Source organism: Carassius auratus, chromosome 12 (assembly GCF_003368295.1).
Source record: "Carassius auratus strain Wakin chromosome 12, ASM336829v1, whole genome shotgun sequence".
Lineage (NCBI taxonomy): Eukaryota > Metazoa > Chordata > Actinopteri > Cypriniformes > Cyprinidae > Carassius > Carassius auratus.
Genome location: NC_039254.1, coordinates 4,878,321 through 4,896,465, shown reverse-complemented (window position 1 = coordinate 4,896,465; position 18,145 = coordinate 4,878,321). Strand labels below are relative to the sequence as shown.

Genomic DNA, 18,145 nt, shown 5'->3' with positions numbered 1-18,145 from the left:
ATGTTAATGCTTTTTATTTCTTGAGCCAAAGGAAAAAACTATTAACCGTGAATTATGCAGCACTGCCATTCAGTTTTCAAGTTCTACATGGTCAGTTTTTTGTTTATCAAAGGCCAGTTTTGTTTGTCTTCATTAAAAAAAAAAAAAATCTAAGTTCGTTTAAATTTTTTTTTTTTTCAGAATGCTCGTATTTAATGGTCATGCTAGCCTTTACAAATGGCTGGATTTAGCAAAGGAGTGAACCTTTTTCACAATTTACTTACACAATTAGACTAGTAAGACTATCTTTCTTAGGAGCCACATACTTATTGAATATCTGCCTCCGTTCACTATTTGCTTTTATTGTATGAAGAAAAAAAAGCTATGAATGTGAACAAGCCCTAATTAAGTTTTCCATGGAAGAAAAAAAAAACTTTTTTGTTGAATTATTATTGTAATTTTATGCAAGAGAAATTTGACACTTTTTAATAACTTTGAGAGAATTTGGGTCTTGGATTGATTAAAAAAAAAAAAAAAAAAAAAAAAAGGTCTGTGGAGTGAGTTGAATGAGGATGAAGTCAGTACGGAAGTAGCAGGGCTCCCTCTACTGTTCACTACTGAGTCACGGTCACAACACTCGAGAGGAGACTGACACTTCAGAACCTGCGGCGAGAACAGGACGGTGAGGTGAGACATTTACTCATGAACTATTTCTTCTTGCGTCCAACTTGATATTTCATTGTTTAAAGATTTCTATGAGCTAAAGTTTGTCGTTATTCCGAAACTTAAATCGCAAAATGGTCTGTGCAGCGGCGCAGGAAATCTAACCCTAATTTAAAAATGTCTCGCGCATTATTACTGTGCTGGTTTAGGTCAAACGCTTTTAAGTTTTAATAATTTTAATTAGTGCTTGAAGTTAACATAGCGAAAACTGCTTAAAAACTTGTTGAAAAATATTTAGTCGTGTTGCTTGGAAACGAAATTGGGCGACAATCGGATTAATGAACTGTTTAATGTAAAGATTTGTTGTAGAATTGGTTAAATAGGTCTACGTCAGAATCAGTCTATTCTTAAGTCAGAATACTAAACGAAAAGAAAATATTTTATTAGACTAAATATTGGTGTAATAGACTAACTTCTGCATGGAAAAAGGGATATGCAAATTGTATCTAGTTACGCTTAATATTAAGCTAAGATATTAAAAGATTAGGTATTCGAGGATATGCAAACACACCAATCTACAATGCTATTTTCTGTAGTGGCTAGTCTGGCTACAAGCGTGACGTCACTGCACAGGTGAGTCGTTCCCTTGATGCATTAATGCCAATGATGCTTCTAGCTTAAGCAGCAAATGCATTGAAACAATTTCTTATACTATAGACTACGATTCTAAATATATAAAAATTGTTTTCTCACCAATAAAGTGGGAGGAGGGGCTATACAAATTAGTTTTAATAAGTGAGCCTTAGAGTATCTCAAAAGGAGCCTTCCATCCTCAGATTCTTTTCTCATTTACTGTCACTCCTGTGACATTAACAAGCATTACCTTTTAAGCTCTGCCATATCAGATAAATATATTTAGCATATTTTAAAATATCATACAATGGTAATTTGTTATTTAAATTATATTAAATAGTTTTCAGTGGATTTCGGGAAGACATGAAAAGGAGTGAGGAGAGATTGTGGAAGACGAGGATGATTGTAGGGGGTCCCTAGCATCTAAAAATATATATGTATTCTTTTGCTTAAAATGTATATATTCTTTAGCTTAGGAGTTGTTTAATAGATAAAGTAGGAAATAATGAATCGTGAAAGCTTAGAGCAGTGAGGAATGTATGAATTTGGGAATAAAGAAGAATTAGGAGAGCAAAGCCAGTGATCTTACTGGGTTCCTCTGGCTCTAGACGGCTCCACTTGTTTCACAGACCGAGACGGGTTGTTAGTCAAGGTTATCGTATGGCAGGTTTGTGAGGTGCTCTAAGAGTCCAGATGATTATCAGCCTCAAAGAAGGTTCTTTTAAATGGCACCTGAACAAGTGCTGTCTGCTTCCTGCTGTTCATTCACAGGCAGGAAATGCCTCTTATCAGGCTGAGATTTTATCAGATTCCCTTCGACAATTGTAGTCCAACTTTCTCAAGGCTCAAATAGAGTCCTGTGTGGCTAAACGGTCCAAAAGTCTTTCTCTCAGTTTGATCGATTTGATTCTTTACAGAACAGATTCTGTCTTTAAGCATGTCAGGTGGCATTCCTAAAGTTTCCTCTCTTGAGTGGTGCTCTGTGGGTATCTTTAGAAGTCCAACCGTGAGTGAGACGATCAAAGAGTGACTTCACGGGTCAGAATTGCCTCAATACTCACTTCATTTCATTCCAAAACTGATAACCACTTTGCCTTTACAACTGCTTTTAACACCTGGAACCCGACCAATCAGATACAACTGTGCAGACATAACACACGCACACACACACACACACACACACATTTTGCTTGTCTCTCAAACACATTTAAAGAAAAGGTTCCACTGAATGCACACAAACATGACTAGAATTATACTGTTATCTACTTATAGATAGTTTAGACTACATTCAGGAAGGTTAGTAAACTTGAAAAAGCCATGTGTGATAGGTGTCTTTAAGTTGCTTTATGGATGTCTATGATTCGTTTGATTTCTGTAAGTCTTATACTCAACAGGTACAGAAGTCCAGGGCTTGATATGATTTTTAAAAATGTTTTTGAAAGAAGCCTCTTATCCTCACCAAGGCTTCATTATTGCATTAAAAAAAACCTTTAAAATAATTGTTTTTTTTATTTTTTATTTCAGTATATTTTAAAATGTGATTCGTTCCTGTGATGGCAAAGCTGAATTTTCCGTGGCCTTTCCTCCAGTCTTCAGTGTCGTATGATACTTCAGAAATCATTTTAATATGCCGATTCGCTGCTCAAGAAACATTTATTATTATCAATGTTTTAAAAAGTTGTGCATTTATTTGAAATAAAAATCTTGTAGTTTTAGAAATGTCATTATCATTTTGATCTATTTAATGCATCCTTGCTAATTAAACATTTTAAATTAGTTCTTTCAAAAAAGAATTACTGACCACAAACATTTGAACTTGTCATCATGTTGCTAATGAATAATTAATTAGAAAATAAGTAGATAATTCTGGTAGTATAAACATGAACCAGTTCTGTTTTTTTTAACAGTGTGGTTTTGGATGGTTGTCGGTTTGACTTTGATTCCAGAGCAGAACAAGTAGGCGTTGAGATTGAATCCAGTGACCCATAGCGGTGAATAATTCTCCTGTCTGGTGCCTCCAGTTGGCATTTGTCAACATGTTTAATTTAATAATAAAGTTTGGCTCTTAAAGATATGAACTTTGACCTAAGGAGGATTTTGTGACTGCAGGGAGACTTAATCCGAGATGAACAGTATCATGCTGTTTTCTCCACAAATCACAGCTCTCCCTACACTTTTCTCAAAACATAGACGGGTAAATGATTAGTCTGATATGATGACAGTTTGACTGGCTTAGACTTGAGCTTGCCTGCTATCAGGCGAAACAATGTTTGGGGCCCTGTAATGTCTACTCATTAGGCTCAGTGGAGAGGCCACCCATAAAGAGTTTGTCATGAGTTCTTGTGTTGTAGTGATGGCTTTGACTTCTGTCAGTCATTTTATAGCGTGCAAGGGTGCAGACTTCATAGCCAACAGCTACCGGAGTCCCTCAGCCATTAGTTGCTTGTGTTTGATCTCCAAATAGCCAGCAGACTGGCTCTTTCCCATCCCAAGTCCCATGCTTGTCTGACCAGTGCTCCAGAGGGTCTTTGAAAATTGCTGCCCCACTAACCTCAAGCCCACCAACTCCAATTGAAATTCCACGAAATATTTCTCTCCCCAAATTTGTTTTCTCTGATAGTCTCACTCACTGCTGCTTTTCTCTTTGTTAGCATTCTCAAGCCTTTTTTTTTTGGTACACTTGCTCAGTAGTTGGCCTCTTCAAAGACTTCCTGCAAGACTCTTTTCCTCAGTTTTAATTGATTCTTGTTTTGTTCACATTTCAGGGCTTAAAAATGTCCTCTAAAAGCTGGCTGCATCTTATGCTGCTGTTTGGTCAAGGTAAGAAGAGGTGTCTTGGCATTCTGTAACACAAAATTGTATTTCATTTTATTTTATTTTAATTTAATCTTTGCAACGTGCAGAAATTTAATATCTTTCTTAATTTTTAATTGTGAAATTCTACTTTAGAAATGTTTCATGCTTAGTGACTTGAGATATATGTAAGAATATAGGAAATACAGTGGTCTGTCATGAAGGCCGATAGGTTTGAAGTGCATTATTATTCACATGATGCAATTTGAGTGATTTCTTTCACATCAGCAGCCTCGCTGCTTAAAGGTGCTGTATGTAGGATTGACTCTGAGTGGTTAAACTAGGTATTGCAATCCAAATTCAAAATATTGGAGAGGGTTTTTTTTCATCCGGCCCCTCCTCCTCCGACTTGACGCACACACAGATTGCCAGTTTGACGACACCAACAGGAACGAGTGCACTTGATGATGAATGAAATGAAATACACGTTGTTTTCCACCAAGTGACAACATGGGGTTCCGAAATAAAATTGGGGAAACTGGCAGTGGGCGGGTTTTCACATACCAAAACAGGAACGCACATTTTCAAGGGAAAATAACTGACTTTAGCATCATTTTTCAGATAAATATGTCAACTTAGCATGTTTCTTAAATATCAGTTAAAACATTTATGCTTTAGTAGAGTCAAAAACTTACATACAGCACCTTTAACATTCAAATACTCCACTAGTGCTTGCTGTAGCAGTTGCAGTGTGCTTCTTAAACCCTCCACCTCCCCCAGCTCCGCCTATATAGATCTGCTATTGAGTAACTGAATCTGTTATATATGGGGCTAATTTCATGTACTGTATGAGCAGCAGCAGTATTTCTGACATGCTAACAGAAGCATGTCTGTGGATATATTGGTTGCTTCGTAGCAGATCTTTTCTGCCATGACCAAAATCATTTACACTTCCATGTATATTTCCATGTTAAACACTTTTGTGTTGTCATGACCGAAATGATTCATAATAGACCCTCAACTAGGAAATTCAGCCTGATGTTTGTTACTCAACAAGTACTTTAACTTCAACAGCATTTGCCCTGTGAGGAATAGGTTTTATCAGACAAACTGATGCAAAGATGTTATAATATGGCTTTGTTTATAATAATTATTTTTACATTGTTATTATATTTTGCTGAGGCCCCAGCTAAACACTTCTGTGACTATATATTTTGTTGGAGTGTTGAGTTTCTAAATTGAGATATCTACCCGTGCTGTCCTCAAGAATTTTCCCATTACATTCCTGGACACATGCCATAAATCTGAGGAGGGATTTAGTCCTGCAGTCCACTTAAATTAAGCGATAAAATGTCTCCTGGTTCCACAGTGCAGCCTGTCAGATAGGATCACCGCAAGGTTTAAGGAGAGATTTACTGCGACCTAATACAAGGTGGCTTGTTCAGAGCTATGCATCACTGATACTAGCCATCTATCATGTGAAAAAATCCTAGACATCCCCTTTCCAGAGTTATCAGTCCTTTTCTTTTTTCCTTTTAATTTACGTTTACATTTTTCTTTCAATTTTTTCAAATGTTTTTGATGTCGAATTTCCTTCAGAATTAGTTCATGAAATATAATCATCTTCTTTTTCTCTCTTTATTTCTTGTTTTCTGTAATTCTTGTGAGAATAGCAGTGACTCAGAATGATCTAGATCTGTATTCACCTCCACCCTTATTTTAATTAACCCATTAACATTATGTGGCCTTGTAATTTTTCCCTGAGACCCCTAACTCCTCATCCCCCCGTGGGGTCCTGCAGGTTTCTTAGGCCGAGGCCTGTTACCATGGCAAGGCACTGAGAGCGACCCTCCTCAAGATGCCATGAGTGTTAGGAGACAATAGCACATGATTAAAGTATGTGATTCCCAAGCGCACTCCACTCTGCAGGAGCGTTACGCAGAGACTTCACTCTCGTCTCTGCCCTGGGCTGTTCACATGGCCCCTGCTTCTCAATCAGCGATTGTTTGCATGAGAGAGCACGCTCTGAACCCTGCTCAGTCGAGCGGCAAACACAGGCCAGGACGGCCTGACCGTGGTCTTTACGTCCAGTGGGCGTTGCTGGAATGCAAATCATTCTGCATTAGTCCCCTCTGAAGGATGTTTAGTGAGTTTCATGCGGAGCTGTGTCTTAGGGCCAGAGGTCAGCTCGGTTATCTAGGAGTTGTGCTCAAAATGACTCATTTGTGTAAGCTGCTGTTGACTTTGACAGCGCCTGAGGGAGTACCTGGGTCAGAAAACACCAAAAACATGTCCAGCTCACCTTTCACCTGAAAATGGTTTTAGGACCATTCAGGTTTTTTTGTGTTGTATTGTAATGCATTATTTTCATCACAATTGACCATCATTTTTATTATTGTTATTATTATTATTTTTTTTTATTAAGTGTGATTCTTACGGTTACAGTTAACTTTTTGAAAATATTAATAAATTAAGCATAAATAACCATAGGCAGTATAAGAGCTATGATTATTATGTATAAATACTACTAATAATATATAATTTTACAGCAATTACAATTTTTTTATTTGTTCGTTTATTTATTTATTTTTTTATTTTAAACTGTTTTTAATCTTTTTATATTTAAATGCGTCTATTTTTTGATTTTGGATGAAATATGACTCATTCTTGTAGCTTATAAACTTTAGAAACTATTTTTAAAACCATTATTTAAATTATTTAAATAATATATATAATTTCAATTTCAGATTTTTTGATTTTTTGGCAAGTTTTCTATCTACTAAGTACTATCTACAGTACTAATGACAGTATCTCTTTCTTTATAGTGTGCTCCATTTCCTGTGTGCAGGAAATGCAGACGGATCTTGAAACCATTATGAAGATAAATGCTGCTGGAGAAAGTGAGTGTTGACCTTTTTTTTTTTCTCAGTCAGAAAATCTAATCAAACATTTACAAAGCAGCTCTGTAGTCTGGATGGACAGCATTGAAAGTATTTCTAGAACAGAAGAATACATGTCTGTTTAAAGAACCACTGATCTACTGCCTGTGTGTTTCCGCATAAATGTGTGAGAGAGTAACCTGTGTTTACTTGTAAAGAGAGGCTTTAGTTTCATGTTGAACGTCTGAGGGTATGACTGCAGAGAAACCGAAAGCCTGTGAGAGATTGTGTGTTTCCTTACCTATAATTTAGGAACAAAATTGCCCCCAGACGTTGCCTTCTAGAAATGATATTTAGTGTTACATAAAAACAATAGAAGTCTATGTTGTGTCCTCATAAGTGTGTGTGCTGTTACAGACAGCGGCATGCCGTCTCTGTCTAATCACCTTCTTTATGGCAGGCGGCGGGTTCTAACATGACAGCTACATGGATTATAATTTAGCCAGCTGACTAGCACAAACTTGCTATAATGTGTTTGTGAGTATTTATCTCTGCTAGAACATGCCACAGGCTACCTTTAAGCTGCTTATGTGTGTCAAATACAGGCCAGTGTTTATGTGAGCATGTTGCTGTTTTGCAGCACCATTGTGTTGTTCCATGTGCCATTGGGTTAATCAATCTGGACTTCCATAGACTGATACTATACATTAGTGACTATTCAGAAGCTAAAGATGGAGTTCAGATGGGTAAACTTTGTCTTTTCTCCTGTGTGTGGTCAGTGATGCAGTGCTCTGCAGCGGTGGATATTCTCTTTGTGATGGATAGCTCTTACAGCGTTGGAAAAGGAGGATTTGAACGGTCCCGCCACTATGTGTTGAAGCTGTGTGAAGCTCTCGATGTCAGCACAGACAAGGTCAGATCGAATAAACTTGAGTTTGAGTTCTCCAAAATTGAAAAAAAAATCGTTGAAAAAAATATTATTTACTCACCCTTGTGTAGTTTTAATCCACTATGCTATAATTTTACTATGCAACTCTTGCTTTTTACAGTGATCACACTCAAAAACACCAAAAAAGCACTTATATAAAAAATTTTTATGGTACTTTTTTTTTTACGTAGTGTATTAGCATTGTTAGCATTGCCAAAACCCAATTGTTTTTGCATATGAATTAACAATAATAGTGAATAATTTTTTTTTGGGTATTTATTTTTACATAAAGCTATATTTTGACTTCAGATGCTTGTCGCAAATTATATATATAAGTATTGTTTTGGAATATGATCCCTACCAACAATAGCATACAGGATAGCCTTAAAAACATTTGGTGCAGACAAAAATTTAACTGAGAAAAACAAATAAGTACAAAGAAATTGCAAGTAGAACATGAAATTTTGAAGTATTAAGACTGAAATGGTATTTGCTTGCAAAACACTGTATTCTTGTAAATTTTGTATGGCTTATCTTCCACTTCTGGTATCTTTATGTTCAGTCCTCTTCCTGTTTGTGGTGTTTAAACTGCATTCTCTGTTTTGGGCAGGTGAGAGTTGGCGTGATTCAGTTTGGTTCCACACCCAAGCTGGAAATAAGTCTAGACTCTTACAAGAGCAAAGAGGAGCTGAAGAAAAAGATGAAGAAAGTCCACTATAGGTACAGAGATTAGTGTTATTGTGTGTCTTTTAGAAAAGCATTGAAAAATGTCTCACTCGATTTTATATCTTGGAGATTTTGGCAACACTGACATGTTTACATTTACACTCTCAACATGTGTGTGCAAGCGTGTCTGAGTGTGCTGTGCCGTGATGGACGGTTTGATGAGGTTGAATTAATGGTTTTTGTGGTGAAGGGTGTGCAAGGATCTGTAATGACTAGTAGCTGAATTACACTGAGCGCACAGCTGGCCCGAACCTCATCACCCAGTCAGGACATACCACATCTCCCTCGACAGGCTGTGAAATTACTGGTTCAGATTCCCACTGAAAACCTCACCACTTGTCTGTCTAGCGGAACAACTGTGAGTGAAGATGATGGAGAGAAGCCCAGCTGTGCACATGTCTGCATCTCAACTGGCAGTCAGTCAGTATCCCTGTAGGATATAGGAGATCATGTATTTCAGCACAGGATAAATGAGTATTGTCAGTAGATGACAATTTATCTGTTATTCACTAGCCACTCATGAAACTGTATTTTGTAGATGCATACCTTCGTAAAAAAATCAACAAATAAGCAAATATTAAGTTTATATGACCTTAATCTAATTTCTGCAATGAGAAAACTAACACATAATAATGCATAATATTTAAAATGTTATTGTTTCAATTGTCTTTTACTTTTATGCTTATTCAAAAAACAACACAAAAGGTGAATTACATCCGTAATCAGAATTGCTATTAAAATATTGTTAATATGTTAAAATAAATTGTATAATAATAAATATATCAATTTAAATAATATATAAATATATTTACTACAAATAAATTAATACATTTTATTGTAGTTGTAAATATTCTGTAAAATGATGCAAAATACCATTTCATGACTGTTTGTTTTTTTATATTTATATAATATTCTGTATAAAATATTTAGGGGAAATGCTTTTTATTTCGCATTTTTAACTACTGTCTACTACAGATGCTTTAATTACAAAATAATATTATCAGTGTAACAGTTTACAACAATTTCTGATCTCCTGTATAAAGGAATTCACATTCACAATTCAGTGACACAGATTTGCTTGTTTGTTTAATTGGTGACCTTGAAATAGTGCAGGATCTTATAATATTATTTCCTTTTGCATCATTTTTCTTTGATTTCCATCTTCCACAAATCTTAAACCCAACAAATCCTTTATTACTGGCTTGATTTAAAGTCCCAGATTTCTGGACCCCCATTTTGTGTCAGACAAAAAACAAGTGTGGTTCTTTACATGTGATTTGCAGTTCCTAAAAAAAGTTTTTAAATCAACTGGCTAGCTACTGTAAGTGTTCATTCCAATTTATGTATCAAGTGTAAATTCATGAAGTTCAGAGAATGCATTAACACTTGAAAGAAGTCAGGCAGAGTTTGAATGAACCCAAAGATGTGTATCTGAGAATGCTGTAATAGGTTTAGGTTTCATCATGAGAGGTGCATTAAGGACACGGTGCAGTGAAGGGAACTAAAGGCTTCTGTGTTATCCTAAGACTTCTGAGGGGCCACTGTAGTTAAATTAAGCCACTTACAATGATATGTGACAGTAGTTCATTTTCATATTCTAGGCTCTCAGTTTTACGTCTTAAAAATGCTTTATGTATAAAATAAGCCTGTCTCTTTCTCTCGCTCAGAGGTGGAAGCACACAGACAGGTCTGGCTCTGAAGTTCGTTCTGAGGAAGGGGTTTTCCGGCGGACACAATTCCACAGTGCCACGTGTCGTCATCCTCTTATCTGACGGAAAGTCCCAGGGGGCAGTGCAGCTGGCTGCCTCCGAGCTCAAGCAGTCTGGAGTGACTCTGTTTGCCGTGGGGATCCGTTACCCCAGGTAACACAAAACATGTACAGTCACATCAATAACCAAATGAAACCCTCACAAAATCTCTCAAGAACATGTCCGGGTCATATTCCAAAATATACGATTTTTTTGTGACATTGTCATGAGGATTATGCATTTTCTCACCACACTGTTGGTTATCCTGCAGATAGCATGATTCCTGTGTTTTCTCTTTACTTTGAGGCTTTATGGCAGCTTCCCAACAGGTGCAGGAAGAAGAGGGAATAATAGTGGATAAACTCACCTTAGGGGCCGTATCTAACAGCTGGGAATGTATCAGTGTGTTCGGGTTCAGATGAATTGAGTTCTTGCAGCACCATATGCTCTGACATCTCAAAATGTATCTGCAAAAATATACTGCACCATATGTCCTGGACTATAAATCTGGAAATTACTATGTGACTTTCACAAGTGTTCAAACGTTTGAGGAGCCTTTTTTCAACAAGTAATGTTTGAGCAGCAAATCATCACAGGAATAATTCCATATTTTTTAAATTGTAAAAAAAAAAAAAAATAATAATAATGTTTGAACTGTAATGCTTTTCAAAATGCATATTAGCTGCTAAATCAAGCCTTGTCTTTGTCTCCTAAGATGGGAAGAGCTCCATGAATTGGCGAGCAGCCCTTCGGACGCTCATGTGTTCTTCGCGGAGCACTTCAGTGACGCTGTAAACGGATTATTCACCACCCTCACCACCTCATCTGTCTGCACTGCCGTTCCTTCAGGTAAAAAAACTCACCTGTGACTCAATCAACAACACCATTTGAAGTTACGAACAGTAAATAACGCTTCCAGTGCTGTGAAACCTGCAGGGTGTAAAGTGGAGTCTTACCCGTGTGTTCAAAAAACCCTGGAGACAGTCAAAGAGCTCCAGGGAAACTTCATTTGCTGGAAGGGGTCCAAGGGATCCTCAACATACACATCCCTCTGCCCTCATTACAGGTAAATGGAGCAAAACACAATGGTCTTGAGCTGCTTTTGGACTAATTGAAGTCTGACTATAATACATATACTAACAAAATGCACATTCTGACTCCACTGCACACGAGGATGGATCATTAGTCCCAGAGATGCCTCAGGTCTGCGCTTATGTTTGTATAAGATCACATTATGTTCTTGTTCTTTTGAAGTGTCCCAGGCTCATATGGAAGTTTCATGACCTTAAAGGAGATCATTAACAGAATCAAATGGCATGAAACTGGTTTCATGATGTTTTACAAAACATTTGATCATTTTTTTTTTATAAATAAATAGTTTTATTATTATTATTAATTTTGAAGTTTCATGGCCTGAGGTAGCATACACAAGAGTTTATTAACAGAAATATAATAGTGGTTTCACATTGTCTTTCAGAAACTTTGACTAACTAAAGGAATACAATTATTTTAACATGCTAATACACACACAAATAATGATATTAACAAAAGTAACAGTTAATTTTTATTGTTTAGGTATTATTATTATTAGTAGTATCATTATAGTTTTGAGGTTTCATGGCCTGAGGTAAAAAAATAAAATAAAAAGTTAATTGACAGAAATGTGTGGATTAAACTGGTTTCTGATTTACAGGTATAACAAAGTTTACAGGCAGAACCCTGTTGTGTGTCACAGAACTATATGTCCAGGTAAGATCTAACAATCGGAATATAGAATAATAAGTATTTAATTCCATAAACATTCAAATGTGATTAATAATAATGATCCCATCTCTCTTCAGACCCATGTGACTCTCACCCCTGTCAGAATGGTGGGACATGTATATCTGAGGGACTGGATATGCACCGCTGTGAGTGTCCCGTGGGCTACGGCAGTGACCCCAATTGTGGTGAGTTCACACTCATGTGCTTCTCCTTCCACACTCCTCAACATCTAATGAGCTGTTCCAGTCTCACATTCACTGTGAGATGTGTGTGTTTTGTTTTGGTGGGTTTGGTTGGAGTGTATATTTGTGTATGGGTGGGAGTTGTCATAAACAGCCCATGGTTTTATGTTACAGTGGGGGTCATATTTCGGGCTGGGTCATGGCTGACTGAAATACACCTCTGAGGTCTTATGTCCCGCAGATGAAAGGGACACTCTAATTATGAGCTAATACCACTCTGCAAATCTCCAAATGCCCTCAAAGTCAGAAACCTTGTAAACGTGTTGCCTTATGGAGTGAAACGCAAACATGAAATTAATTAATGAAAAGAAGAAAAACAACAATTTGGTATGATATACTGTACATTGTACAATACTGCCAAAGCTACTAAAAAGACATTAAAAAAAGATTTTTTTTTTTTATTATTGTTTATGCAAAAAAATCAATACACACAACACAATCAGTGACAATTTTTTTTAATCAATATTAATTTAAAAGTTATTACTCTTAATTTTTTAAAGTTATTACAATGATTCTACTACTACTGATTATTATAAATATTGTCTTTATTATTGTGTTACAAATTATGAAAACAAGTATTTTTTAAAAAGGTTATATAATGTTTTTTTGCATAGCATATCATCATAACATGGTCACCGTTGCAACATAAACTGACTATGAACTGTAGCGACCAACCACATTTTTTTTAATGTTCTATTCATGTTCAGTTTATAAATCTAGCAGTGATGATAGTAATAATAGTGCCACAACAGTCTCCGAAAACAATCATACAAAAAACTACCATAAAATTAGCAAAAAATGTGAGTAGTTTCTGGCCACGCAGGCAGACACACACACACACACTCATGATGGGGAAGTTTCCTAAATTAGATTCAGAGATAGAAGCCATCATCAGTCTCTATGAATTCCATTGTAACACTGAAATAGAATCCTCCGGCCAAACCTCCTTCTGTCAGTCAGGGTGAATGACATCACAGGCCGGGGTTAGATCAGATAACCTCACTTACCCACAGAGTGAAAGATGGATCTTTTTGTTTGTTTATGGTGTTAGTAAATGCATTTTTGCATGTGTTAATGGATAGAGGAGCGTAGAGCCCATATGCCCTTCTCCTTTAACAATGTTATGTCTCACATGATCCTAACTAAACTCTTAAATAAACATGAGATAATGCAGAAGTGGTATGTCAAGCATGTTTCTTAGATCTGAGAATGGAATCCAAATGTATGTCAATCAGAGCGGCTTTTAACCACATCCTCTTTTTTCAGCTCCCATTCTTAGTTTTGACTGCACTGTAGATGTGCTCTTCCTGGTCGAGGGCTCCTCTGCACTTACCCTGGAAGGTTTCTTGCGCTTCAAGTCCTTCCTGAAGCGTTTCATGCAGGCTGTACTGAGTTCGGACGCACCTGTCAAGATGGGATTGGCTCAGTATGGAAGTGACGTGAAGATAGAAGCCAAAATTGGGGAGCACAGAGACCCGGCAAAGCTGATCCAGGCTGTTGAGGGCATGCAGTATCGGGGTGGCCAGGCCAAGGCTGGAAACGCCCTTCACTACATCACACGCCATGGCTTTCAGAGCGCACCTGTGTTCGCTGACGTTCAGGACGACCTGCCGCGAGTGGTAGTGTTGCTCACGGGAACGCCGTCTGCGGACCCTGTGGTGGAGCCAGCGAAGTATGCAAGGGACAGGGAGATCTTCATCATCGGTGTAGCGCCAGACGGGATGAGGGCTGAAATAAACAACATCACAGCGAACCCACAGCGCACCATCACATACCAGTCACCTGACAGATTGAGCGCAAAGATCCCAGAGCTAAGAGCCAAAATTTGCAGTGTGGACAACCAGGGTAAAGATCTAAACACTTTGACCACTGTTAAGTCCTCAAAAATGCTTATCTGAGATTGTTGTTCCTCAAGGAATAGAAAGTTCACCCAGAGTTATAGTCACTCTGTCTAGAATTTCTTTCTTCAGTGAAAAAACTAAATAATCAAATGTTTAGCAGAATGTACACGCTTTTCCATCCAATTTAAGTGAATAGTGATCCAATTTAAATGAAAAGTGTTAAAAAGGACAAAAAGCATCATAAATGTAGTTTGTACAATTAGTATTAATCTCATACTGAATTACTGACAAATAAATCTACATTAACAAAGAGTTACATGAAGATGAAAATGTGAACCATTGCACAGAACATAACTCTCACAAAAACTGAGAAACAAAACTACCCCAATACACTAAATTTGTGCTCTTAGAGAGTTTTTTTGTAGAAGACTAACCTAATGTTTTAAACAATTCAGTCATAATAAATCATGTCTGGGATTGACCTGCTTAAGCTGCCTGAATGTAAACTGTTGAGGAAATGCAAAGATTTTGTTATTGAGATTTTGTTCGCAGGGGAAAGTTACTAAGATGATAATGAAGAAAAGAAAAGGCAAAATATTTGCAATGGAATGCAAAGTTTTTGCAAGTGAACAGTTCACAAGTTTCTTGGGGAAACAAAACAACTTTTGTTGTTGGAATTGCATTGGAAAATTTATTTGCCTCCCTTCTCAGACTTTTAAAAAATTATCATTGTCCCTTTAGGATGCAAATTCTTACTTGAAGGCATGCATTTATCAAAATGTGTAAATAATGTTCTAAATATGCTCTTAGCATAATGCACTAAAATATGACAACGTATATTTAAAGTAGGGTTTGCCAAACTGATAAAATTTTTCTTTTTAGTTTGATTATGATTTTTAACTGTTATACTAAAGCTCTTTTTGTCTTCGCCAGGCTGTCTGGGTCAAGCTTTGGACCTTGTTTTTGTGTTGGATGCCTCCAGTGGTGTAGGAAAGGACAACTTTGTCCACCTTCAAGACTTTGTTCGGAGCACCTCAGTGCAGTTCGACATCAATCGAGATGTGGCTCAGGTGGGACTGGTGGTTTATGGGAGGCGGCCCATCACGGTCTTTGACCTGGACAAGTACGACTCGGGCTCTGCCGTTCTGAAGGCGGTGGGAGACGCTGCTTTTCTGGGTGGGAAGGCCTCTACAGGTTCAGCCCTGCTCCATGTGCTCTCCCAAAGCCTGACTGTGGGGAAAGGAGCACGGCCTGGAGTCAACAAAGCCGTGGTGGTGCTGACTGATGGGACGAGTGTGGAAGATGCAGCAGTGCCTGCCCAGAAGATCCGGGATAGCGGAGTGTCAGTGTTTGTGATCGGCATCGGGGACATACGGCAGGAGGTTCTCTTCCGCATCGCCGGCTCGGAGGATCACATGATCTCTGTACCTTCATATGATGACCTGAAATACTCTGAGGATGTGCTGGTACAGATGGTGTGTGCAGGTAATGAGACGAATGATATTCCTCTTTGAAAGCACTTTTCATCTCTGATGTATCTATATTCTTGCGTCGCTCTCTGTAATTGAATCCTCTTTCTAGACGTGAAGAAACCTGTTAACCTGTGCAATCCAAACCCCTGTATGAATGATGGCATCTGTGTGCTGCTCAACGGCAGCTACCGCTGCGATTGCAATGGTTGGAAGGGTCCGCACTGTGAAACACGTCAGTACCTATAACTACTAATTCGTTTTTGGACAATAGTGGGTAGTTGAAAAATATTTAGGAGTTTTCATTCAAGCGTTTGGCATTTTTAGGTTACTTTAGGTTACAGATGAGACAGTGCTCCAACAAATAATGTTGTTGTACCACTTTTCTTTTCCTATCAAATCTAACTACTTTGCTTTCTAAATAAAAGCAAAGAAAAGGCAAAAATGTATAAATATTTAGTGATATCTCACAATTTAGTGATTATTACTTTTGCTGCTCAAACGTGACTGTAAAGTTACAATTTTGTTACAGATGAATTCTCTTTCATATAAATGCTGTTCTTTGGAACTTTATATTCATCAAATATAATAAATATTGAAATATAATTCAATATTTCATAATATTACTGTTTGAATGTAATTTTTATCAAATCAGTGCAGCTTTGCTGAGCATAATCCAAAACCCAATCCTTTACCAATTAAAAATGTAAATGTTACTTAATAAATTTTATTTGCATGCTTTATAAAATGCAAAACAAGTACTATGTTTCACCTAAGTTGTTTTAAGGTTAGATTGTTTAAGATATTTGTTTATAATAATACTGCAATACTGATTAAGAAACTGACTGATTGCAATGTAAATCCTGATTATTTTAAACCATCTTATGAACATGATGTAACACGGCTTCACACATCTGTTTATGTCAGTGCTCAATATGATTTGTTTATTTTTCTATGCCTGCCGGATGGGTCATAATTGTGGGGTTTTCAGAATGGACAGGGGGTTGGCAGGGTGTGTTTAAGTGTTTTGATTTATGTGTTTTGTGAACTTGTGTTTCAGGAAGCAGAGAGCAGCCATCCAGAGGAGATCTTCCTAAACCTGCAGGCCTGCGGCGCCGTCAGCACAAGGGTGAAAAAGAGCTGCTGCAGCACTATAAGCAGCACCACAGGAGACATGCATCCCCAGTTCAGCACAGATAAAGAGGAAAACACACACAGACAGAGACACAGCTCAGCGATAGGAGTTAGAAATCATTCTAAATTCACATGAACACACAGGTGACACTTCAAACGGGATGTGTATCTATTTCATGAATTCTGTAAATGCTATTATGAGGATTTTTATTTTATTTGTGGTCCATCTTAAGGGGTTTGATGCTATTTGTATAGTTTATTCAGCAGTGAAAACCCTTTATGAACATATACTGTATTCTGTCGGAGATTTGGAGCTGCTTGTCATATTGAAAACTCCTTGTTACAGAAAACCTCATGTTAGAGGCTTACGTTTTTGAGCATATTTATTTTGTTTTTAACTACAGTGGTATGTTCGTCTATTTTAAAGCTATTAAATGTATTATTTTTTATTTTTTTACTTTGAGCCTAACTCAAATCCTTTATAGAGTTGTTTTGGTGCCACCTACTGGAGAAAATGCAAATTTCTTCCATTTCAAAGCAGGATGCCTTGTGCTCAACTACTGCTTTTGCATACGAATTGTTGTCAGTACAAACTTTTATTTGAATAAAAAGTGCATGTTTCAGCTAGCGTACAGTAACAAATCAAAAAACACTGAACGGATATGTAATATATATTCACATCTTGGTTACCAGCATACATGAACCAAGCTACAATGTACCAGATTTTGCCAAATAGCTGGTCTACGAATATTTGAATCGAAATGTTCCAATCTAAAAATAGTGGTTCTCGAAGCTCGCCAAATAGTTTTTTGGTCTCTTCTCAAGCTTGTGAAACATCCATCAATTAATGTGCACACCACTGGAAGAGTTATATTATTTATTCCCTTCCTTTCTCTTACATAAAATCGACTTGAATAGATTTACAATCTATTGTCGTCCAGTGGCGTTATTTGGCAGGGAACAGAAAATATTGTATTGGATCAGCTGCCTGCATGTACCCAGTACCATCTCAGCCTCTGAATGCAGAGAAGCAGGGATGAGTGGAAGGTGATGTTTAGAGAGGCGGAGCCTGCAGGTCATTGGACACACCCTCTCTCTCTCTCCCTCCATGCTTGAAGCATTTGCCTTAGCAGTCCTTTGAGCTTTGGCTAAAAAGTTAATTTGTGCTGTCTGTTCCCCTTCCACTAGTTAGTTGGAGTAGTTTTTCTCCCACTCCTGCAAAGAGAGAATGACATAACACAGGAATATATTGTAAAAAATAAATAAATAAAAGACCATTAGAACTCTGCATAACCATATTCATATACCATTGTTATATATACAATACTGCCATCAGTGAATACAAT

The 18,145-nt window shown here is 37.3% G+C and overlaps 2 protein-coding genes across 3 annotated transcripts in view; one reads left to right on the top strand and one right to left on the bottom strand.

Moving 5' to 3' along the window:
• Positions 1-600: 600 nt before the first annotated feature.
• Positions 601-17,419, top strand: LOC113111570 (von Willebrand factor A domain-containing protein 2-like). The gene is made up of 14 exons (XM_026276442.1): positions 601-666; positions 4,041-4,095; positions 6,894-6,968; positions 7,727-7,860; positions 8,486-8,595; positions 10,269-10,463; positions 11,065-11,198; positions 11,286-11,415; positions 12,043-12,098; positions 12,191-12,298; positions 13,622-14,200; positions 15,130-15,681; positions 15,778-15,900; positions 16,726-17,419. Exons 2-14 carry the CDS (start codon positions 4,050-4,052, stop codon positions 16,863-16,865), a joined length of 2,382 nt encoding a protein of 793 aa, XP_026132227.1. The 5' UTR covers positions 601-666; positions 4,041-4,049; the 3' UTR covers positions 16,866-17,419.
• afap1l2 (actin filament associated protein 1-like 2) overlaps positions 17,377-18,145 on the bottom strand; it is a 35,110-nt gene continuing 34,341 nt past the window's right edge. For both annotated transcript variants that reach the window (XM_026276439.1, XM_026276440.1), the window contains exon 19: positions 17,377-18,014. In XM_026276439.1, coding sequence (XP_026132224.1) covers positions 17,988-18,014 — 27 coding nt within the window. In that variant the 3' untranslated portion in view covers positions 17,377-17,987. The remainder of the gene's footprint in view (positions 18,015-18,145) is intronic.

Bases quoted from the DNA above. Each gene is read 5' to 3' on its own strand.
- LOC113111570 (XM_026276442.1), top strand. From the start codon at position 4,050: ATGTCCTCTAAAAGCTGGCTGCATCTTATGCTGCTGTTTGGTCAAG. The intron at 7,861-8,485 runs GTCAGATCGAAT...TGTTTTGGGCAG, and splicing joins TCGATGTCAGCACAGACAAG to GTGAGAGTTGGCGTGATTCA. The intron at 14,201-15,129 runs GTAAAGATCTAA...TGTCTTCGCCAG, and splicing joins TTGCAGTGTGGACAACCAGG to GCTGTCTGGGTCAAGCTTTG.